The sequence below is a fragment of the Brassica oleracea genome, chromosome C2 (assembly GCF_000695525.1).
Source record: "Brassica oleracea var. oleracea cultivar TO1000 chromosome C2, BOL, whole genome shotgun sequence".
Classification (NCBI taxonomy): Eukaryota; Viridiplantae; Streptophyta; class Magnoliopsida; order Brassicales; family Brassicaceae; genus Brassica; species Brassica oleracea.
In genome coordinates this window covers 47123398-47147263 of record NC_027749.1, presented here as the reverse complement: position 1 = coordinate 47147263, position 23866 = coordinate 47123398, and the positions used below count along the sequence as shown (strand labels likewise).

Below are 23866 nucleotides of genomic sequence, written 5' to 3'. Positions count from 1 at the left end.
TAGAGTTTGTTTTACGAGGGATTTGCCAAAAATGATTTAAAATTTGATTTTGAATACAAAAGTGTACCCCAAATTTAATCAAGTGCAAAAATAACTCAAAAGCCTAGTGAAATTATAACAGGTTCCTTACGATCAAACAAAAAAAATGTATTCAGTTTTACCATTATAACCCTCCATTAAAAAAGACTTACAAAGAAGTCTTCTATATGATGATTTCTTTGTAAGTCTTCTCGTTCTGTAGATCTTAAAAATAATTTTATAATTTTATAAAAAATATTTTGATGGATAAAAAATTGAAATCATGTAATAATAAACATTCCTCAATGATGTAAATTTAGTTCATCTGAAATTGAATTATTTTCAACATAGATGAGTGAATGTATATTAGCTCATGAGTCATTGGTTTAGGGTTTGGTAACATATGTTATAGTATTGTATGTATATTTAGGGTTAGATTCTGAAATCTTACCTTCATTTTTTTTTTCAAATTGATCCATATATATTTAGTAAGTATCTAATAACTTGATTTAAACATTTTCTAAGTTTCTTTAAGTTTAAGAAAATGTTTTTTGCAAAGTTAATTGATTTTAAGGTCTGGAAGACTCACAGAAGACTTAAAAGAAGTCTTCCAACACATCCCGCTTAAATTTTCCGCCTAAATCAAAGTCTTCCATAAGTCATCTAGAAGTCTTTCAAATAAAATCTTCTTATGGATTAGATCTTAAAAATGTAAATTTTATAAAAATATTTTTAAAGGGGAAAAGTCAAAATCATGTATTAATAAATATTTCTAAAAGATTCAATTTAGTTTTACTGAAATTGAATTATTTTTAACATAGATGAGTGAATGTAGATTGAGTCATGATATTCTTTGGTTTAGGGTATGGTAACATATGTTGTAGCATTGTTAGTATTTTTAGGGTTAGATTTTGAAGTCTCATTTTTTTTTTTTTTTAAATTTGACCTATATGTGATTAGTGACTATCTAATAACATCTAATAACTTGATTTAAACACTTTCTAAATATCTTAAAAATTTAAGAAACTGTTTTTTGCTTAGTTATTTGAAAAGACTTTCCGAGAAGTCTTCTGACATATCCCGCCTACATTTTAGTAGAATTTAGGGTTCCCACCTAAATTTAAAAAAAATTAGGTTTTCGGCCTAAATCGAAATCTTCCAGAAGTCTTCCCGAAGTCTTCTAGGGAAAGTCTTCTCATGTATTAGATCTTAAAAATAATTAATAACTTTAATAAAAAATATTTTGAAAGAGAAAAAATAGAAATCATGCTAATAAACATTTCAAAACGATAGAAATTTAGTTTTACTAAATTTGAATTATTTTTAACATAGATGAGTGAATGTAGAATTAGTCATGATAGCATTTAGTTTAGGCTTTGGTAACATATGTTATAGTATTGTTGGTATTTTTGGGATTATATTTTGGAATCTTAACTTTAAAAACTTGTTTTGACCTCCATGTGTTTAGTTTTGTATATATTAAACACTTTATAAGTTGATTATAAGTTTAATGAATTATTATTTGCTATTTAGTTAGTTATTTGATTAGGTTATGGTTTGGAAGACTTCCAGAAGACTTCACAAGAAGACTTCCCAAAAAGTCTTCTGACATATTCCCGCCTAAATTTAGTAGAATTAGGTTTTCCGCCTAAAATTTAGTAGAATATAGGTTTCCCGCCTAAAGCGAAATCTTCCAGAAGTCTTCTCATGTATTTGAATTTAGGATCTAGAAGACTTCCAAGAAGTCTTCTCTTAGAAGACTTTCAAAGAAGTCTTCTCTTAGAAGACTTCCCATTAAATCTTCTATATCGAAAATATCTAACCTAATTGGAATTTTTGTCTCTATATATAAAGAAAATTTACACATTCTCTTTTTTCCTCTCAAATGGCTGCAACAAAAATGTAATGTTTCTCACTGTAAAACTCTCCAACCTCTCTCTAATCTCTTTGAACATCAAAACACCAAATTTAAATCCATTTCTCATTTTTTATTATGTCTTCTCACTAATTTATCTTCTTTTTGCAGGTTTTTCATTACATGGTTCTCATCTTTCACTCATTCAAAGGTAGATCTATAAATGTTGGATATGTATTATTTTGTGTTTTATATATTATATTCTAAAAAGCTATTGATTCAACCTATTGTGACTGTTTTGTTTATTATTTAAGCATAAAATTATATGTTTGAAGTTTTTATCTGTTTTGAAGTCATTTGAATGTTTTTGAATTTGCAGGTTTTACAGATCTGAGACTGACTTTGAAAGACTTCTCAGAAGACTCTCGGAATACTTCTAGACAAGTCTTCTAATGCATTTTATGCTAGAAGACTTTCCACGAAGTCTTCAGGAAGTCTTCTGCCCAAAGTGGTACAAATTTTGGATATGTATTTTTTTATGTTTTATATATTGGATTCTAAAAAGTTATAAATTCAACCTAATGTGACAAATTTTTGTTTATTATTAAGCGTAAAAAAGTGTTTTTGAAGTTTTCTCTTTTTTGAAGCTATTTGAATGCTTTTGAGTATATAAAATTTTCAGATCTAAATCAGACTTTGGAAGACTTCTCAGAAGACTCTTGAAAGACTCTCGGAAGACTTCTTGAGATGTCTTCTAATGCATTTTATGCTAGAAGACGTCCCACGAAGCCTTCAGAGTCTTCCAAAGTTTAAATATGCAGATTTTCCAGATATGAGTTAGACTTTGGAAGATTTCTCAGAAGACTCTTGAAACACTCTCAGAAACTCTCGAAAGACTCTTGGCAGACTCAGAAACTTTCAGAAGACTCTTGGCAGACTTCTTAAGAAGTTTTCTATTGTATTTTATGCTAGAAGAATTCGCACGAAGTCTTCGGGAAGTCTTCCAAAGTCTTATGTCCAAAGTGGTACAAAAGAATGATGTCAAGTGGAGTCCAAGCTTATCTATGTTGATGAATGATATCTAGTTCCATGTGTAATAGTGTTGTTTATGGTCTGTTTTAAGATTTGTATGTGCACTATTTAGTTGTGAATTCTTTTGTAAACTTAAAGAAATGTTAATCAAAATAATTTGCTAAATATGTTCATATTTTGCCAAAAGTACTTGACATTATTAAAGTTATTGATACAACATATCACAAATTTTATAACAAATTTTAATTATAACAATACAAAACTAAAATACAAGTTACTAATTAGTATATTATTAATATGAAATTTATAAACTAATATAAAGTTTGCTAAAATATTATTTTATACTTTAAATTTTCTTTCTTTCTACTTTAAATGTCCTTTATTTCTACTTTAAATTTCCTTCATTTTAATTTTAAGAGAATTATATTTTTTTGGTAAGTGTTAAAACTATTTTAGTTATAAATCAATTTGTGACTCATATAAAAGTGCAAAATAGCATATCATAACCAGTTTAAAATGTGGATAAGCAAGTACTCTAAAATGACAAAAATACCTCATGTCTAGAAGATTGATTTGCAGATGAACTACTTACTTGGTCCTTTTTGTTCTGGTACCATTTCATTGGTCGAACCATTTACCTGGTTTCCTTGAGAGTTTTTGTTTGTTTACAACAAAAAATACTATTGATTTTTAAACAATAAATATAGAATGCTTAATCAAACAATAAAACTTGATAGATCTACTTAAAGATAAGTGAGGAGAACATCCATCTAGCCCCAACAATCCTTCAGCGATGATAAGAGGACCCGGGGGAGGCTAACAAGCAGCTCCGCCGGGATCTTCTTGAAACAGACCAAGGTGGTGAGGAGGAGAAAGAGGAGGACGACTCCTACCACCGCCGCAATCAACCAAACCGGAGCGTACACTCTTCTTTGAAATCGCAGAAAGGAGAACTTGGGTTTTTATCGACCAAGATTTTGCTGTGTCGTCGAAAAAGCAGTTCGCAAGATTCTTTCCGAACTGCCGATAAAATCTGTCCATCGAGAGCGACGCTCTATGGTTTCTTTGAGAGTTTTTGTTTGTTTACAACAAAAAATACTATTAACTTTTAAACAATGAATATAGAATGATTTATCAAACAATAAAACAAAAAGATAAATGAAATTATAAAATAAAAAAATTGAAGAAACCTATTGTTTGTGATTCGGTAAAAGGTCGTGAAGAAATGCTAGTTGCTTATGCTTATGTATGTCCACACATTCAACATTTTCTCGATCTTTAGTCAGTAAACAAGAACAAAGGAACATATATTGATATGCTAGTACAAATTTGATCGGGGATGGAAAGCACATAGAAGATTTAATTAAAAAATAAATTGTTGTCATTGGTATGAAAACAACTGACTACAACAAAATGTTTACAAATCTTTTACATCGGTATGACAACAACTTTACGAGAAAAAAATGTTAGGTATAGCCCACTACACATGTTTTCACCAATCATTTCACTTTACTCATACATTCGTCGTTGAACCATTATAAATATGATCCTTGTAAAATACTCGTTATTTTACAACTGAGTTAAGATAAATCACGAAAGTTCACTCCAGTGATGTAGTCGTAGAGTCATCATAAAATTACTTGTGTTTTTAGGTAATAGTATCCTTATAAATTTATTTGTACTTTACGATGAATTTGTTTTTCCACGTAAATTTACTCGTTACTTCGCCATATATTTAGGACAACCAATATTTTTCGTAAATGCTTTTAGTTATGCATATGTTTTCTTGTAGTGTTTATCTATTACATCATTTACATTTTCGGTACAAAACAAGGCAAATGAACCGGCATGCTTAGGACATCAATTTTAGTTGTATGAAAAATATTATGAAAAAATTATATAAGAATACAAACTTTATTTGAGTGTAGAACATTATGAAGATATAAAACATGTCAGCTGTGACATATATCACATGTTTACATACGTTTTGTTTGAACTTCACAAAGCCATGTTTACCTTCTTTGCCAATATTAACATGTCTCAAATATAGACTCCTTTTTTATCGGTGTTCCATCAACCAATCTCTCAAGAATCTTCCTTCTACCTCTCTCCTTTGCTCTCCCTCTTGACAAACTCAAAAAGTTTCTATCTATTCCCAACTGAATCAAAACAAACTGATTCGGTTGTCAATTTGAATAATCACACAGAAACACCATTAACAAAATCACCATTTTGGCAAAACTCTTATTACAGTTGCTCAAGAATTTTGCAATTGCATGCTGAACAAAATCTTTGTTATACATTGTTTAGGTGTTGATTCTAATAGAGATGTTATCTTTTCGAATCCCATCTATCCGAACCCAACCTACGGCGTTTGCAGCTAAAATAACAGAGACCACAAAGACCGTGGCACAACTCAAATCAGCTGCAACACCCACGCCTCATAGCACAGTCACGTGCGGTTACCAAGCTCACGTGGCGGGTTTCTTTCGAAACATAACAGTTTTATGGTCCAAGAATCTCATGAACCATTCCCTCACCGTCATGGTCTCGAGTCTAGACAATGACATGAACTATTGCTGCAAGATAGATCTCGTGAAGCCATGGCAGTTCTGGAGCAAAAGAGGATCAAAGTCATTCGACGTAGAAGGAAACTTTGTGGAAGTCTTTTGGGATCTGAGGGCGGCGAAGTTGTCGGGAAACGGTAGCCCCGAGCCGATGTCAGATTATTACGTGGCAATAGTTTCTGATGAAGAGGTTGTTCTGTTATTGGGAGATTCAAAGCACAAGGCTTACAAGCGGACCAAGTCAAGACCCGCGTTGGTCGAAGGGTTTATATATTTCAAGAAAGAGAGCATATTTGGCAAGAAAACTTTTTCAACTCGAGCAAGATTCGACGAGCAGAGAAAAGAACATGAAGTGGTGGTGGAGAGCTCAAACGGGGGAGACGATCCAGAGATGTGGATAAGCGTGGACGGGATCGTGATCATGCACGTGAAGAATCTGCAGTGGAAGTTTAGGGGGAACCAGATGGTGTTGGTGGACAAAACTCATGTGATGGTGTACTACGATGTGCATGATTGGTTGTTTGGAAGTTCAGAGTCAACGGCCAGTTCAGGATTGTTTGTGTTTAAGCCTGTGGCGGTTGGAGGGATGGTAGATGAATATTTTAGCGATGCGGAAGAAGGAGACAGCGGAGGAGGGAGTAGTCCTTTGAGTCGATACAACTCGGCATCAAGTGGTTATGGGACATTACATGACTTTTGTTTGTTTCTGTATGCTTGGAAAGTTGTGTGAGAAATATTTATACCATAGCAAAATTTGATAGTGCTTTTTCAATTTACTTATCTTTGTTAAGTTATTTGATAACCTATATAGATTTGGGGTCGAGACCAGACTAGTTTTCAAGACTTGTCATTTAAGAGGTCTTGAACATCTAAGAGGAATTACAACAATGTTGAAATATAGTGAACCTTGATTTCTAACTACCAAAACAATTTTCTAACCAATGGGAAGAAAAACCAATGCATGGGCCTCAGACCATTAACCCGGAGTTCTTAGAAATAGATTCTTAACGGAATTTAAGAAACTGTTTCTTAACTTTTAACTTAAAAAGCTAAGAACCGGTTTTTAAAGTCCTTATTTAAGAACCGGTTCTTAGTTTTTTTAAGTTAAAAGTTAAGAAACAATTTCTTAATTTCCGCTAAAAACTCATTCCTAAGAACCCCGGGTGAATCATCCTCTCATGTTCTTGGTTAGGTTAGAGTACTTCGTTAGGTTAGAGTAGAAAGAAAGATTATGATTTTTTCAGCTTAGAGATTATAGAGCTGCTGATCTGCATTAATCGACTTTAAAATAATTATAACCTTTTAAATTTTAGTTCTGCCCATGAGTTGGAACACACATATTTCAATCTTTGCCAATCAAAACAAATACAATCATTTGTGCGACCGTTGGAAATTTAACATATCTGATTTTTTTCCCCCAAAAAGCTTACTGTAACAATTAGTCAATCAGGGGCCAGACCTATACATATCAACTATGGCATAGAAGAGAAGTATTGGACTGAATGAGTTTATTAGAGTGTATAATACAATAGTTATACTGTGTACAAAAGGTATATACTAGGGATTACATAATGACTCAAACACCCTTATATACATATGTCCTACAAGAAGTTAGGACCATCAAAATATCAAATGTAGGAAAGACTTGTAAAGATATATACACTTTCTCTCTAGTGAAATGCCACTGTATTGGTTGAATCAATTGCATGGTGCGCATTATATAACACATGCATTGTTTATTGTTAAAAGGGGAAAGAGTAGACAATTATTTTAAAGTAGATACCGACACTGCGTGTCAGTGGTTACAGATTACATCAAAATATCTGTCTGTGTAGACGTATCGAACATAAATATCTCCACTTTTAGGCAAAAGATATTTGTTCTTGTGAGTGAAAAAAAAAACACACACACAACAGATATTTTGGTTGTGCAAGGTCAAAGCAAAGACCAGTGTTGTAATAAAAGCGTAAAAGTATCCAAAAGGAGCATAAAGAGGTTGGCGTGTACACTCCACATCGCGAGTATGACTCCTTTTCCCTACACGAAAGCGCGTGAGATAACAAACCTAAAAATATCTGTGGGTCCTCGGAAAATGAGACTTTTTGCACATTTTCCCCATAAATTTTTATTAGTTCCATCTTATGTCACAGTCCCATTGAGGACAACCCAACCCATTGTCTATCTATCCTTCTTTCACACGCAGAACACAAAATCACTTCTCTTCTCAAGCTTCTTCGTGTTGAAAGCGTTGTTGTCTCTGCTTCAGAAGATACTCAGACGATCTCTGTTACGTGAGTCCTTGTTATCTTGAAACCCTAGCGTTTTTATTCGAGTGTGAGTTCTTTTTTGGCTGATCTAGAAATAGATCTATGTTGGTGTTCTCTATGGTTCTTTCTGGTTGATAATTTGAAGCTTGAGCTAATCTTTCTGTGATATTTTCCTTGTTGCTCTGTTTCGCTCTGTTTCCTCTGTTTTCCTCTGTTTTGCTCTGTTTTGTTTTGTTTCGTTTTGTTTTTTGTTTATAGAAAGTTGCAACCTTTATTAAAGAAATATTCAAAAGATTGAATCTTCTTTCTTATATTTCTGGACTTGCTGTTGTATACCGAGTTTCAATCTTTATATAATTATATAATGTATCTAAGTCAAGAGGACTAACATAAACGGTTTAATTATTTGTCAGTGGAAGGACTCTGCTTTCTATAACTTGAAGGTGGAGCCAAAACATTAGTTAGAGTTTGAAAAAAATGGGTTACATTTGTGACTTCTGTAATGAGCAAAGATCAATGGTGTATTGCCGCTCTGATGCAGCGTGCTTGTGCCTCTCCTGTGACCGTAACGTTCACTCGGCTAACGCTTTATCCAAACGTCATTCTCGGACTTTGATATGCGAGCGGTGCAATGCTCAGCCAGCGTCTGTTCGGTGTAGCGATGAGAGGGTTTCTTTATGTCAAAACTGTGACTGGTCAGGCCACAACAATGATGCTACTTCACAACATAAAAGGCAATCCATCAACTGCTATTCTGGTTGCCCTTCTAGTGAGGAACTTGCCTCTATATGGTCTTTCTGTTTGGATTCGGATTTGGATTTCACTTCTGCTGGACCATCTGCGTGTGAGCAAGAGGTGGGTTTGATGACTATAGATGAGGGCACAGGAGAGGAAAAAACAGGTGTACAAAATGTTAATGTAGATCAGCCTGGAACTAGTTTTGCATTGGCTAAGGTAATGTACATGAGTTTTGTCATGAATGAATGCGAACTAACTTGAAGAAACCAAAGAAACTTGACAAAAACAAATTGAGGCAAATACTCGTTTATGATTTGTATATTGATTATGTAAATGAATAAAATTACAATCCGTTAGACCCGTATTTATGGTAGCCTCAAAATCCGATATTATTTACTCTTTTGGAAAATATCCTTGTTGTAGAAGAAGTAATTTTCCTAATAGTAGGTCCGGTCCAATGAATGCTGGTCTTTTTTACTGTGTACAAAGATTTAAGACAGTTCTAGAATTAACAAGTTTCTTGATAGTGTGGGTAGAATCTTGAAAGCAACTGACATCTAAATGTTTCTTGTTTTGGTTGCAGGAGATTGGAGTATCAGAGGATGATTTTTGTGGCAATCTCATGATGGATGAAGTGGACTTGGCTTTTGAGAAGTACGACGAGCTCTTTGGCACAGCTTACAACTCTTCAAAAGATCTTTTCGAACATGGTGGAATAGGAAGTCTTTTCGAGAAACATGAAGGCTCAAAGGCAATGCAGCAGCCAGCAGGAAGCAATGCTGCATCTGAAGATTCTTTCATGACTTGTAGAACCGGGCCAATCATTTGCTTCTCATCACAGCCAGCTCATTCGAATATATCCTTCTCTGTCGTCATGGGAGAGAGTAGTGACTGTGGGGCGTCATCTATGGAGAAGCTTTCAAGAGAGATAACATCACAGGAGGAGACTAATGCTTCCTCACATGCAACTACACGTAACAATGCTGTTTTGCGTTATAAGGAAAAGAAGAAGGCTCGCAAGTGAGTTTTAAACCACTTTGTAATGGGGAGTGAAGGATGATCATTGCTAATGTTGTACATGTTTTGTATGAATAGGTTTGACAAGAGAGTGAGGTATGTATCTAGGAAAGAAAGGGCTGATGTGAGAAGGCGTGTGAAGGGACGATTTGTCAAGTCAGGTGAAGCTTATGATTACGACCCGATGAGCCCAGCAAGAAGCTACTGAGGATGCCACAAAATGGAGATATCAGACAAAGAGACGCAAGTAGTGGGCAGAGTCAGGATCACCAGTTTTAGGCCACAGAATCTTCATTCTTGCTTAGAGGGCTTATGCTTCTGTCATTGCTTCTTAAGCATATGACTTGATAGTGAAACTCGTCAACAGACTGAGGAGCAAGATCTTTGAAAATTTTGTTCTATTGTAGCCAAGGCAAGACTAGGAATGTATACTTGTTGTTACTTATATGTAAATCCGCATATGCTTTTCTAATCTGTGTGCACTATTTATCAGTCATGTAGGAGAGTAAAGTACCAGAGAGGCCATGTTCTATATTTATTCTGTGTGTTTTTTTTTTTTTGCCAGAGCCAACCACAAAAATCAAAAATCGAAACCAAATGGTTTGCAGGTTTAACATGTCCTTTCTCTTTCTCAGCAATCTTACCTTACCACATTGATACATCTGACTCATCATCAAAACCACAAGCACACAGAGAAAACAAGAAAAGTGAGTGAATGCAAACCAAAACCATACCAAATGCTTTGCCTTTCTAGCCTGACCCTGGCCTTAGCCTTCTTCTCAGCTATTAGCCTTCTTCTCAGCTTCCTCTCCAGCTAGCTTCTGACCAAGTAACTAAAGTTTCGTGTTAGTTTAGTAATTATTCTGAAATAGATCGCTATTTGTTAAAAACTATGTAAAATAAGGGCTTCATCGAATAAATATACAATAGTTTAATTCAAAAAAAAAAAACATAGTGAGATCACATAGCCGTCGTGTTTTTTTTTTTTTTTTTTTTTTTTTTGGATTTAAGAACTAAAAATCACAAAGAATTAATCAGTAAAACAGTTTTGTATATTGTATAAAACATCGCACAGTTTTTTTTTTTTTTTTTTTGGCTAAAAAACAAATGGAAATATTAAATGTCAGAAGTGGGATTTGAACGCATAGCCGTCGTGTTGCTCGTCATCGTAGTTAACGTCGCTGATTAACCCTACGACAGCACTCTGATTTCATATATAATTGATTGTCGTCATCCTAAACAGCACAAGTCATCACTTTCTTCTTTCAGCTTGTTCTCCCCGCGCTTCGCTCTCTGTTTTGAAGTATCAGGTAAAGCGATCATTTAGATAGGGTCTTATTAGGGAATCCAATCTATATTAGGATTTTTTTTTATCTAGAGTATTAGGGAATATATTTGTTAGATATATATTCCAAAGTCCATTGTGATAAAGGACAAAGATAGTTTAGCTCATGTGTATATATATATAAACGAATGTAAGGTCTCGAATGAAAAGTTTACAATATCTTATCAAGTTCTTACAGGTCTCTTGTTTGACTTTCACTCACATTAAAAAGCTTCAACCTATCTTTGTAGTTTTCTGATGGCTCATTCAGCAGATTCCGTCAATCCAAGAGGTATGATAACTTCACCACACTCTTCTCTTCCTGGTAAGAATGTTTTGATAAACGAATGTTGGGGGTACAGATGTTTGCATCGTGGGTGTTGCACGCACTCCAATGGGTGGCTTTCTCGGATCTCTCTCGTCCTTACCCGCTACAAAGCTTGGATCCGTAGCTACTGCAGGTTTGATTCCTTAAAAACAGATTTTTTTTTTTTTTTACTGTGTAGGTTTATGTAACTGATATTGAGCTTTTAACTTCTCTAGCTGCTCTGAAGAGAGCGAATGTTGACCCGTCTCTGGTCCAAGAAGTTGTATTTGGGAATGTTCTTAGTGCTAATTTAGGTCAAGCTCCTGCTCGTCAGGCTGCTTTAGGTGCAGGAATCTCTAACTCTGTTATTTGTACTACAGTCAAACAAGGTTTGTGCTTCAGGCATGAAAGGTGAGAACTTTGGGCTCTAGAGTTGCTGTATTTTAACGCGCTTTTAAGATGTTTTTGTGTGGTTTCAGCGGTGATGCTTGCTGCCCAGAGTATCCAGCTGGGTATCAATGACATAGTTGTGGCGGGTGGCATGGAAAGCATGTCTAATACACCAAAGTATCTTGCAGAAGCAAGGTAAAATTATGTGGTTATGCAATGTTTGACTCTACGCATTTATCCATTTCATTGTTTTTAAATTTTATTAAAAAATTAACGCAGGAAAGGATCTAGATTTGGTCATGATTCACTAGTAGATGGAATGCTAAAGGATGGACTATGGGATGTCTATAACGACTGTGGGATGGGAAGTTGTGCAGAGTTATGCGCCGAGAAATTTGAGATAACGAGGGACCAACAAGTATGTTGTTCCTTTATTTTCTTGAACCATGTTGCAAATCATGTTGCGTATTTGTCCCCCTTTAACTTAGCATTGATAGATACTCCTCTATTTTATTGTTCTTGATAAGAAAAATTTGAACAAATATTTGTTAGTTATGAAGCAATAAGGCCTCCATTGCTGTATGAGTATTCGAGGAGGAAGAAAAGCGGTCAGCAGAAGACGACAACCAAGAAGAGTGACGTGGCACAGGAGGCCACTTGAGTAGTACGGTTACGAGGAGGAAGGGAATAATGAATAAAGAGGTGAGCTGGAGATTTGCACCAACGGCCCACGTGATATGTTTGCTACATAGGAACCTTCTTTATATATATGCGAGTATTATGTATTGAGAGGGCATATAGTGATTAGATCAAACTTGTATGAGGGAGAGAGAGACCCTAAGATACTCTCTAGCTTGTAATTCGATCCGATAAACACTTCAATACAACTTATCGTTCTCTTTTTAAGGATATCCCATAACAACTTGGTATCAGAGTCACCTGACTTTTCTGGAAATCGATGGCACCAGGAAAGAAAGCTGAGCTGGACGCTACGTTGGAGAACCTGAGAGATGAGGTGAATAAGATCGGTGTTGTGGAACGTTCGATGGAAGATCTCAAGGAGAGTGTGATGGAGATCCGAAATCGAATGAGTGTGATGGAGCGTTTGGAGAAGCGGTTGGACGAGACGGAAGAGACGAGAAAGAGGGAGTTTGCGTCGTTGTTCCAAGCAACGTTGCAGAGCCACATGGAGGAAGAGATCTCACCTCCGATAAGACGATCCGGCAAACAGATCGCTTCTGAAGAAGAGGGGAGCGGTCTCTTCCGCGGTGGGACGTCGGGGGTAAGATCTGAGTCTGTTACGAGGGTCAGAGAAGCGAGACGAGAGGTGGAGTGTGAAGAACGCAACCATTCGTTGAGCCGAAACGACCAACAGTGGCAACATAACGAACTGGGGCCCGATGACTTGCCAAGGAGGTTGAAGATCCCGCTCTTTGATGGAGAAAACGCGGAGAGTTGGGTCTTACGGGTGGAGCAGTATTTTGAACTGGCGATTTTCTGGAGGAACGAAAGATGAGGGTGGTCGGGATGTGTTTCGACGGTGAGGCGTTGATGTGGTACCGTTGGGAACGAGATCGTAACCCGTTCGTAAGCTGGGATCAGATGAGGTACAAAGTTCTGGAGCAGTTCTCTACTAATCATGAGATCACGGCACGAGAACGATTGATGACGTTGAAGCAGGCGGGGACGGTGAGAGAATACATAAAGGATTTCATCTCTCTCGCGTCGAACGCTCCAGAGCTTTCCGATGCTGTGTTGGAGACGGCGTTCATGATTGGGCTGAAACCGCAGATCAAAGCCGGCGTGAAGTTGATGGAGCCGCGGAACCTGAGGAAGATGATGAGTGTAGCAAAACTGGTGGAGGAATGGGTGAATTACGGTGACCCATCGCCGTCGTCACAAATCGGAAAGGGGGTTAAGGGAGGGGGTCAAACGGGATCGTCTCCATTCCTGTCACGAAGTGGGCCTAATTTGGGAAACGGGCCTGGACTTAATAACAATCAGCGGCCCAAAACATTTCCAGGACAGGAGAAGACGGTGGGGGCGGAGAAGAAACCGACGACCCAGAACCCTAACTTCAATGGGCGAAATCGAGCGCCGTTCCGGCGTCTCTCCCCGGCGGAGTACGCGAGGTATAAGGCGGAGGGGTTGTGCTTTCAGTGTGGGGAGAAGTCACACGCGAGGCGCGACTGCCCTAATAAGGAGTTGATGGTGCTGGTGGTGCAAGAGGATGAAGGCGAGGAGGCGGAGCAGTTTGAAGAAGATGAGAAAGACGAGGAGGAGGCGGTGGAATTCGCAGAGTGTGCCGCCCTATCCACAAAATCGGCAATGGGAATCTCATCTCCTAAAACAATCAAGTTGCGCGATTCAGTGGAAGGGGCTCAAGCGGTGGTACTCATCGACAGCGGGGCAACCCACAATTTTATCGACTACCGGTTGATGCAAAAGTTGGGGCTCGTGGCGGAGGAAACCCAGGGCTTCGGAGTGATCACGGGGTCGGGAAAGCCGGTCAGAGGAGGAGGTATTTGCAGAAACGTAACACTGACATTGCAAGGCTACTCGATCACGTCTGATTTTCTTCCTTTAGAGCTCAACAACGTCGATATAATATTGGGCATTCAATGGCTCGAGACGCTAAGGGAAACAAGAGTAAATTGGAAGCTGCAGACCCTGAAAATTCCAGTTGAGGGAAGATTGGTGTCGCTTCAAGGGGTTCCAAACTTGTGTAGCTCGGAGGTGTCGTGCAAAGCTATGCAAAAGTTGTTGGAACAAGCTGAAGTGAGTGTAGTGGTCAAATGTCGAGAAGTAGCAGCGGAGATGAAAGGCAAGGCGGAGAATTCTGGGGCAATGCAGAGACTACTGTCTCAATTCCAACAAGTGTTCCAAGAGCCGTCAGGCTTGCCACCAACTAGGGGGAGGGAGCATGCGATCAACCTTGTCCAGGGAAGTAATCCGGTGAGTGTGAGGCCCTTCCGTTATCCTCACGCTCAGAAGGAGGAGATTGAGAAGCAAGTGACCACGATGCTGAAGGCGGGAACTATCCAGGAAAGCATCAGTCCGTTCTCTAGTCCGGTATTACTAGTCAAAAAGAAGGATGGCAGTTGGCGTTTCTGCGTCGACTATCGGTCTCTCAACAAGGTTACGGTAATGGACAGCTACCCTATACCAATGATAGACCAGCTAATGGATGAGTTGCGTGGAGCGAGGGTGTTTTCGAAGCTCGACTTACGCTCTGGATATCATCAGATACGGGTCAAGACTGAAGATATACCGAAGACGGCCTTTCGTACTCACGACGGGCATTACGAATTCCTCGTCATGCCGTTTGGTCTGTCTAACGCACCAGCCACATTCCAGTCTCTTATGAATGAGATATTTCGTCCGTATTTAAGGAGATTTGTGCTGGTGTTCTTCGATGATATACTGGTCTTCAGTAAGAATCACCAAGAACATACGACGCATGTGAGGCTTGTTTTGGAGACGCTACAACAGCACCAGCTATACGCTAATATGAAGACGTGTGAGTTCGGCTGTGCTAGCGTAGAGTACTTAGGCCATGTTATTTCAGAGGAGGGGGTGGCAGCTGATAAACGCAAGGTGGAGGCGATGACAGACTGGCCAGTGCCCCGCAGTGTGAAGGAATTGAGAGGGTTTTTGGGGCTCACGTGGTATTACAGAAAGTTTGTGAAGGACTATGGGATCATTGCTAGACCCTTGACTGAGTTACTGAAGAAGGATCGCTTTGGGTGGAGCGTAGTGGCAGAATGGGCGTTTTCTGCGTTGAAGGTGGCTATGTCGACAGTGCCAGTCCTCGCCTTACCAGACTTCCAGGAGCAGTTTGTAGTGGAGTCAGATGCATCAGGCAAGGGACTTGGAGCTGTACTTATGCAAAACCAGAGACCTATAGCGTACTATAGCCAAGCTTTGTCAGAGAGACAGCAGCTCAAGTCAGTATATGAACGTGAGCTTATGGCCATAGTGTTCGCAATACAGAAGTGGCGACACTATCTATTAGGAAGAAAGTTCCTTGTTCGCACAGACCAGAAGAGCCTCAAGTTTCTGTTGGAGCAACACGAGATCAACTTGGAATATCAAAAGTGGCTAACAAAGCTCCTAGGATTCGACTTTGATATACAATACAAACCCGGGTTAGAGAATAAAGCAGCGGATGCTCTATCTATAAGGGGTGTAGCAACAAAGTTGATGGCTCTATCAGTTCCTACTGCTATTCAGCTTCAAGACATCGAGAAAGAGTTGTCTCTAGACCCAACGCTACAGAAGCTAAAAGAGGAGATTGTAGGTAATAAAGGAGATCATAAGGAGTATGAGGTCGTACAAGGGAGGTTGATGCGTCGAGGGAAACTGGTGCTACCCAAGGAATCACCATTGATTGGGATAATTATGAGAGAATTTCATGATGGGCTCATGGGTGGTCACGGAGGGGTACAACGCACACAGAAAAAAATCAGCGACATGTTTTTTTGGGTGGGGATGATGAGCGACATAAGGAAGTATGTGGCCGCATGTTCAGTATGTCAGCGGCATAAGTACTCAACGTTGGCACCAGGTGGTCTGCTGCAACCACTAGCTATTCCAGAAGCAGTTTGGGAGGATATAGCTATGGATTTCGTGGAAGGGCTCCCGAGGTCAGAAGGGTTCAATGCGATACTAGTAGTCATTGATCGACTGTCTAAGTACGCGCATTTCATCAAGCTGCGACATCCTTTCACTGCAACAGAAGTAGCGCTATTGTTTGTCCAAGAAGTCGTGAAGTTACACGGGTTTCCGAAAACCATCGTCTCAGACCGGGATAAGGTATTCACTAGTCAGTTTTGGAAGGAGCTGTTTCGACTAGCGGGAACGTCGTTATGTATGAGCACCGCTTATCACCCACAATCTGACGGACAAACGGAGGTGACAAACATGGGCTTGGAAACCTACCTTCGGTGCTACACGAGTGACAAACCAAAGGCATGGGCAAGGTTTTTGCCATGGGCGGAACTGTGTTATAACTCATCATTTCACTCAGCTATCAAGATGACTCCGTTCAAAGCAGTTTATGGCCGTGATCCTCCGTTTCTTCTCAAGTACGAGCAAGGATCGACCACGAATGCAGATCTGGAGAGTAAACTGATTTTGCGAGATGCAATGTTGACTCTGCTACGAGAGCACATTGGACATGCTCAGCAAGCGATGAAGCGACAGGTTGATGGACACCGCAGGGAGGTAATGTTTGAGGTAGGTGATAAGGTGTATTTGAAGCTCATGCCTTACCGTCAACAGTCACTGGCCAGGAGAGCTAATGAGAAACTGTCAGCGCGTTTTTACGGTCCATACGAGATAACAGCACGCGTTGGTCAGGTCGCTTATCGTCTCTAGCTACCGGAGGAAGCTAAAATTCATCCTACCTTTCATGTCTCACAGCTGAAAAAGGCCATTGGAGAGGACAACCCAGTTGCTCCACTACCATCTCAGCTTACTACAGAAGGGGTGTTGGTGGCTCAACCAGGGAAGGTATTGGGAACACGAGTGAGCCCTCTGACAGGCCAAGATGAGCTGTTGATTCAGTGGAAGGGTCTGCCTGATTATGAGAGTTCATGGGAGTGGAAGAAAGTGGTACATGGACAGTTTCCGGAGTTTGACCTTGAGGACAAGGTTAATTTCGCAGAAGGGAGTAATGTTAGTTATGAAGCAATAAGGCCTCCATTGCTGTATGAGTATTCGAGGAGGAAGAAAAGCAGTCAGCAGAAGACGACAACCAAGGAGAGTGACGTGGCACAGGAGGCCACTTGAGTAGTACTGTTACGAGGAGGAAGGGAATAATGAATAAAGAGGTGAGCTGGAGATTTGCACCAACGGCCCACGTGATATGTTTGCTACCTAGGAACCTTCTTTATATATATGCGAGTATTATGTATTGAGAGGGCATCTAGTGATTGTATCAAACTTGTATGAGGGAGAGAGAGAGACCCTAAGATACTCTCTAGCTTGTAATTCGATCCGATAAACACTTCAATACAACTTATCGTTCTCTTTTTAAGGATATCCCATAACAATATTGTTCTTGATAATTAACTTGATACTTTATTTGTATCTCTGAAACTTTGAAATATAAAAAAAATGGTTAGTAGGTTGCATTGTTTTTATGGAAACTCAAAACATTAACTAGTTGATTTGTGTACTCTACCGATGATATGTAGGATGACTACGCTGTTCAGAGTTTTGAGCGTGGTATTGCTGCCCAGGAAGCTGGTGCCTTCGCATGGGAAATCGTCCCGGTTAGTCTATTTTTCATGTTTTTTTCGTTGATGACATTTCATGGTGGATACAGTAAGGATATTTTTTTCGTACAGGTTGAAGTTTCTGGAGGTAGGGGTAGGCCATCAACCATTGTTGACAAGGACGAAGGTCTTGGGAAGGTGATTTATGTCTCTTTCTGGTGATGGATTATCATTGATGCCTTATATATGTTCTTTAGTGAACCTGATTTTTTTATTCTTGTTACTCACGTTTTGCATACTTTTTTATATGTCTAAATGGACCAAGGTAAACAATAAAGTATTTTCATTGGCTGTTTTATCCCATGTGTGGCAGTCATATTTGTATTTTTATTGTATGAGGGCATTACAAGTCACAAAAAGAAAATGATGATTAGATAAATCCAAGAATTGAGAACTAAATAAGTATAGTTTGCTAAATGTATAATGTCTTAATATCTCAGTTTGATGCTGCAAAATTGAGGAAACTCCGTCCAAGTTTTAAGGTGAATGGAGGCACTGTTACAGCTGGAAATGCGTCTAGCATAAGGTCTTTTTCGAGAACCCATGGATCTTTGTTAGTCTTGCAACTTCTATTTTTCTTAAGTAGATTTTTGTCTCCCTTCGACAGTGATGGTGCAGCTGCCCTTGTCCTAGTTAGTGGAGAGAAGGCGCTTAAGCTAGGACTTCAAGTAATCGCAAAAGTTAAAGGTTATGGTGATGCAGCTCAGGTACATTACTCATAATATTGCCTTCTTAAATACAACTTTTTTAAATGTCTCATTCCATTCACTACGTGAGACTTAAACCCTGCAGGAACCGGAGTTTTTCACTACTGCTCCTGCTCTGGCAATACCAAAAGCTATTGCACATGCTGGTTTGGAATCTTCTCAAGTCGATTACTATGAGATCAATGAAGCATTTGCAGTAAGAAAATCCATCTTCTTCCTCTTAAGGAGTAGACGAATATCTGTGATGCCTAACTTTTGGCTGAACTGACTATATTCACAGGTTGTAGCACTCGCAAATCAGAAGCTACTTGGGATTACACCGGTCAGTATCTTGCATCATAGAATATCTTAAGTCATCATCTTGTCAAGCAACTTACTCAAGTGGTTTCATAACATGGGTTTTGTTCCTTTTTGGCTTTATAACAGGAGAAGGTGAATGTAAATGGAGGAGCTGTCTCTTTAGGACATCCTCTAGGCTGTAGTGGGGCTCGTATTCTAATCACATTGCTTGGGATACTAAAGAATAGAAACGGCAAGTACGGTGTTGGAGGAGTGTGCAACGGAGGCGGAGGTGCTTCTGCTATTGTTCTTGAACTTGTTTGATGCATTATAATGAATCCAGGTAACTCACATTCTTAGTAGTGTTCATCGATCAAAAATATAGAATTTAGAGAAAAAAGATTAAAACTGATGATCTCCTCCCATGTGTGTTTTTATTGTTCAGGTTGGTGAACAAAACAGACGTATGTATCTCTCTTCCAACTTCCAAGAGTCAGTAATACCACTTCAAGGTTGATATTAGTTGGTCTCTCAATAAACGAGTGATCTTTGATGTTTCTAAGTCTATTTAATTATTTGAACTCGATCGGTGTCTGGTTCGTACTTCTAGTTTTGAAGTATGTCTCGTTCAAGATTTTACCAATGAGCTCAACTCTTTCAATTCCAAGAACGTGATCCATCTCCCTTTAGTCATGAACTTTTTGAGAGAATGACTTATTTACGAGATTAAAAGAGAATATTAGTAAGAAAGACTTAACAAAAATAAGGGAGTATATGACAAGTTGTGAGAGAGAAAGAGAATGGGAAGAACTTGTTTGATTCAAGTTAAGTAAAATTGTGTTACAACACACTCAATATATAGACACAGACATTATCCTGCGTAACAAGAGTAAATGATAAACTAATCTATGGTGTGTCATGCACTTCCTCCACTCAGACTAGTGCATAATGCACTTCTTCCATCCAGAATGGTGTTTCACGCACTTATTCCACTTCAGGCTAGTGCTTGGACCACCTCACGCACTTCCTCCACATACATCAAGTAATTCATTATTCTAATGTTGCAGTGTAATTCATTATTCTAATGTTGCAGTGTAATTCATTATTCTAATGTTGCAGTGTAATTCATTATTCTAATGTTGCAGTGTAATTCATTATTCTAATGTTGCAGTGTAATTCATTATTCTAATGTTGCAGTGTAATTCATTATTCTAATGTTGCAGTGTAATTCATTATTCTAATGTTGCAGTGTAATTCATTATTCTAATGTTGCAGTGTAATTCATTATTCTAATGTTGCAGTGTAATTCATTATTCTAATGTTGCAGTGTAATTCATTATTCTAATGTTGCAGTGTAATTCATTATTCTAATGTTGCAGTGTAATTCATTATTCTAATGTTGCAGTGTAATTCATTATTCTAATGTTGCAGTGTAATTCATTATTCTAATGTTGCAGTGTAATTCATTATTCTAATGTTGCAGTGTAATTCATTATTCTAATGTTGCAGTGTAATTCATTATTCTAATGTTGCAGTGTAATTCATTATTCTAATGTTGCAGTGTAATTCATTATTCTAATGTTGCAGTGTAATTCATTATTCTAATGTTGCAGTGTAATTCATTATTCTAATGTTGCAGTGTAATTCATTATTCTAATGTTGCAGTGTAATTCATTATTCTAATGTTGCAGTGTAATTCATTATTCTAATGTTGCAGTGTAATTCATTATTCTAATGTTGCAGTGTAATTCATTATTCTAATGTTGCAGTGTAATTCATTATTCTAATGTTGCAGTATTCTCTTTAATCTTTATGCTTCATCTCAACACTCCCCCTCAAGCTTGACCATATGAAACAAGTCAAGCTTGGAAGTCATGAAGCATTCCCTCATTAAAAACTTAGCCGGATAAAACCACATGGGATAAAACCCCAGCCAAGGAAAAAGAGTAGAACACTTCATGAAGGGGAGAATTAATGAGATGAGAGTTTCGTGAGTCCAAGCTTTGAATGAATGAACTCACAGACTTTTTGGCTCGCAGCTTTGGTGAAGATATCTGCTAGCTGCTCTTCACTTCTTGTATAACATGGCAGGATGATCTGTTGCTCCACGGCCTGCCTAACTTTGTGACAATCCACTTCAATATGTTTGGTCCGCTCATGGAACACATTGTTTGAGGCTATATGAATGGCCGCCTGATTATCACAATGCATGGTGATGGGAGCTTTGGTTTCAATTCCCAAGTCTGTCAGTAGGTTCCTTATCCAAATCAGCTCACTAGTAAGTTTTCTCATTGCCCTATACTCAGCTTCAGCACTAGAACATGAAACTATCTTCTGCTTCTTGCTCTTCCAAGTGACCAGATTACCTCCAATGAATGTACAGTATCCAGTAGTAGACCTCATGTCCTTCTTATCTCCAGCCCAGTCTGCATCACAATACCCAACTATCTCGGTGCTCTTGTTGCAGCCTAGCCAAACTCCTTGCCATGGTGCCTCTCTAAGGTATCTCAGAATCCTTTCCACCATGTTCCAATGGTACATCTTTGGCGCTTGCATATGTTGACTGACTTGGTTCACAGCAAAACATACATCCGGCCTTGTGATGGTTAGATAGATAAGCTTTCCCACCATTCTTCTATAGTGTTTCATATCTTCATATGGCTTGTCTTCTATCTCCCCCTCACGCATTACTTTGTAGCCTTCTTCTAATGGTGTTTTGGCTGTTCTTCCTCCTAGATCACCAGCTTCTTTAAGTATATCAAGCGTGTACTTTCTTTGGGACATGAACATACCCTCCTTGGACCTACACATCTCAATGCCCAAGAAATACTTTAGCTCTCCTAAGTCTTTAATGTCAAAGGTTGCCTTGAGGAACTCTTTTGTTGATGCAATCCCATTTTTATCACTGCCAGTGATGATGATGTCGTCCACATAGATCAGTATGACAATGATTCCTTGGTTGCTTGTGAGGTCTCTTCTTGGTCATGAGTAGCTGTGTTGTCCGGTTGTGACTGAGTTTGATTCCCCCCCTCAGGATCAAGAGGAGCTTCCTCAGCAACTTCATTAATAGGACCCTCTTGGTCATCTTCCCCAGCCACTTCATTAACAGGACCCTCTTGGTTCCTTTCTCCGGTTGGGTATGGGTGGGTGGATTGTGGCTGAACTTCAGCTTCTCTTCTCAGTATTCTAATGCCAATGTTTTCCATAACTATCCTCAAGTTCTCAGCTCTGTCTGAGGCAGATTGAGACAAGTCTTTCAATTCATCCCAGCTCTTTTCTGCATAGTATCCTTTTGCCTCAAAAAACTTCACGTCTCTAGATACTAAGACCCTCCTGGTCTCTGGTACATAGCATTTGTATCCTTTTTGTTGAGGAGAGTAGCCAATAAACATGGCCCGGGTGCTCTTAGGTTCCAGCTTGTTCCTTTGCTCTCCTGGTATCAACACAAAGCACAAGCAACCAAATACCCGAAGGTGATCTATAGACGGATGGTTCTTGTGTAATACCTCATGTGGTGACTGATCTTGTAATACCTTGGTTGGTATTTTGTTAATTAGATAGCAGGCAGTCATCACGGCATCCCCCCAATAGGTCTTTGGTACGTTCATGTGGAACATCATGCTTCTGGCTACCTCCATAAGATGCCGGTTCTTCCTCTCGGCCACACCATTTTGTTGTGGAGTATATGGGCAGCTTGTTTGGTGGATCATTCCGTGCTTGGATAGGTATTGCTTAAATGCATTGCTTGTATATTCCCCACCATTATCTGATCTCAAAATTTTTATCTTGGCATTGTAATGGTTAGAGACATAATTTTGGAAGTTTATGAATGCATCTAACACCCTATCCTTTGATTGAAGCAGAGTGATCCATGTGTACTTAGTTTTCTCATCTATGAATGTCACAAAATACTTATAATGCTCTCTAGATGCGCAAGGTGCAGTCCATACATCTGAGTGAATTAAATCAAAGGCACATTCATAGATGGTACTAGATTTAGGAAACACAGTTTTGCAATGTTTTCCTAGAATACAAGCTTCACAATCTTTTTGAAACGAAATATTAGGTAGCATGATGTTCAAGGCACGAGAGTGAGGATGACCTAATCTAGCATGCCACATGACATCTTTAGGGAAATTAAAACAAGAACTTAAAGCAAGAGATAAATCGGTTGTTGGTTTAGTGTCTTCAAGCAAGTACAAGTCTCCCTTGTTTACACCTTTGCCAAGTAACCTACTAGTTTCAATATCCTGAAAATAGACATCATTAGGCGTGAAGGTAACATTGCAATTTAAATCAGTAGTAACCCTTTTTACAGATAACAAGTTAGATGTGAAATTAGGCATATAGAAAGCTTTGGAATTCTTTTCAAATAGCCTGAGTTCACCTATCCCTTTAATTGGTACCATCTCGCCATTAGCTACCAGAACATTTCCTAGGGTTGGAACAACATTTTTAATCAACCCTAGATCACTAACCATATGGTGGCTAGCTCCTGAATCAATTACTAAAGGTTTGGTCATTTTTAAGTTAGTAATAGCATTCAAGGAGTGACCCATTTGATTAGCATGTAAAGATGTACCAAGAATATTACCAGAGTTATCTTTGAGGGCTTTGATGAGGGTCTCAATGTCAGAGCGTCTGATGGACTCATCCTGATTGGTTCTCACGCTACCGGAACTGCTGTATGCAAGTGCTTTTCCTTCACCGGCATGATTATTGCTTGAGGCAGATCTCATGGAACGAGGAGTAGTTGGTTCACCTATGTCATCAGAGAAGTTGGCTCTTGCATTATAGTAAGGAGTTTTGAACTTCTGTGGTTTGAGATGTGGGTGGAGAATCCAACACTTGTCCTTCCCGTGCCCTTTTTTCTTACAGTGATCACATACCCAACTTTTCTTGTCCTCCGGCTTGTAGTAACTTTTGTTTGCAGTTCCTTCAGCTTGGTTTGCCAGCACAAGCTCCCCTTTTCCTCCAAAGAGACCTACAGATCCTTGCTCCTTTTGAATGTGAGAGCACACCTCTTCCAAGGTTGGTAGCTTCTCGGCTCTAAGCAAGTGCTTAATGAGGTCATTGTAGCCGGG

The 23866-nt window shown here is 38.8% G+C and overlaps 2 protein-coding genes and 1 pseudogene across 2 annotated transcripts; all 3 read left to right on the top strand.

Annotated features, from left to right (window-relative positions):
- The first annotated feature begins 5046 nt into the window (after positions 1-5046).
- On the top strand, positions 5047-6288 carry LOC106326249. Its single transcript, XM_013764275.1, has one exon. It carries the CDS (start codon positions 5234-5236, stop codon positions 6200-6202), a length of 969 nt encoding a protein of 322 aa, XP_013619729.1. The 5' UTR covers positions 5047-5233; the 3' UTR covers positions 6203-6288.
- A 1343-nt stretch (positions 6289-7631) lies between these two features.
- Positions 7632-10032, top strand: LOC106322850 (zinc finger protein CONSTANS-LIKE 10-like). The gene is made up of 4 exons (XM_013760997.1): positions 7632-7763; positions 8153-8693; positions 9061-9497; positions 9573-10032. Exons 2-4 carry the CDS (start codon positions 8217-8219, stop codon positions 9700-9702), a joined length of 1044 nt encoding a protein of 347 aa, XP_013616451.1. The 5' UTR covers positions 7632-7763; positions 8153-8216; the 3' UTR covers positions 9703-10032.
- A 949-nt stretch (positions 10033-10981) lies between these two features.
- LOC106325196 lies at positions 10982-19478 on the top strand (annotated as a pseudogene).
- Positions 19479-23866: the final 4388 nt, after the last annotated feature.

Coding starts and splice junctions, on each gene's coding strand:
- LOC106322850 (XM_013760997.1), top strand. CDS start 8,217: ATGGGTTACATTTGTGACTTCTGTAATGAGCAAAGATCAATGGTGTAT. Junction 8,694..9,060: donor CTAGTTTTGCATTGGCTAAG/GTAATGTACATG, acceptor TTTTGGTTGCAG/GAGATTGGAGTATCAGAGGA. Junction 9,498..9,572: donor GAAAAGAAGAAGGCTCGCAA/GTGAGTTTTAAA, acceptor TTGTATGAATAG/GTTTGACAAGAGAGTGAGGT.
- LOC106326249 (XM_013764275.1), top strand. CDS start 5,234: ATGTTATCTTTTCGAATCCCATCTATCCGAACCCAACCTACGGCGTTT.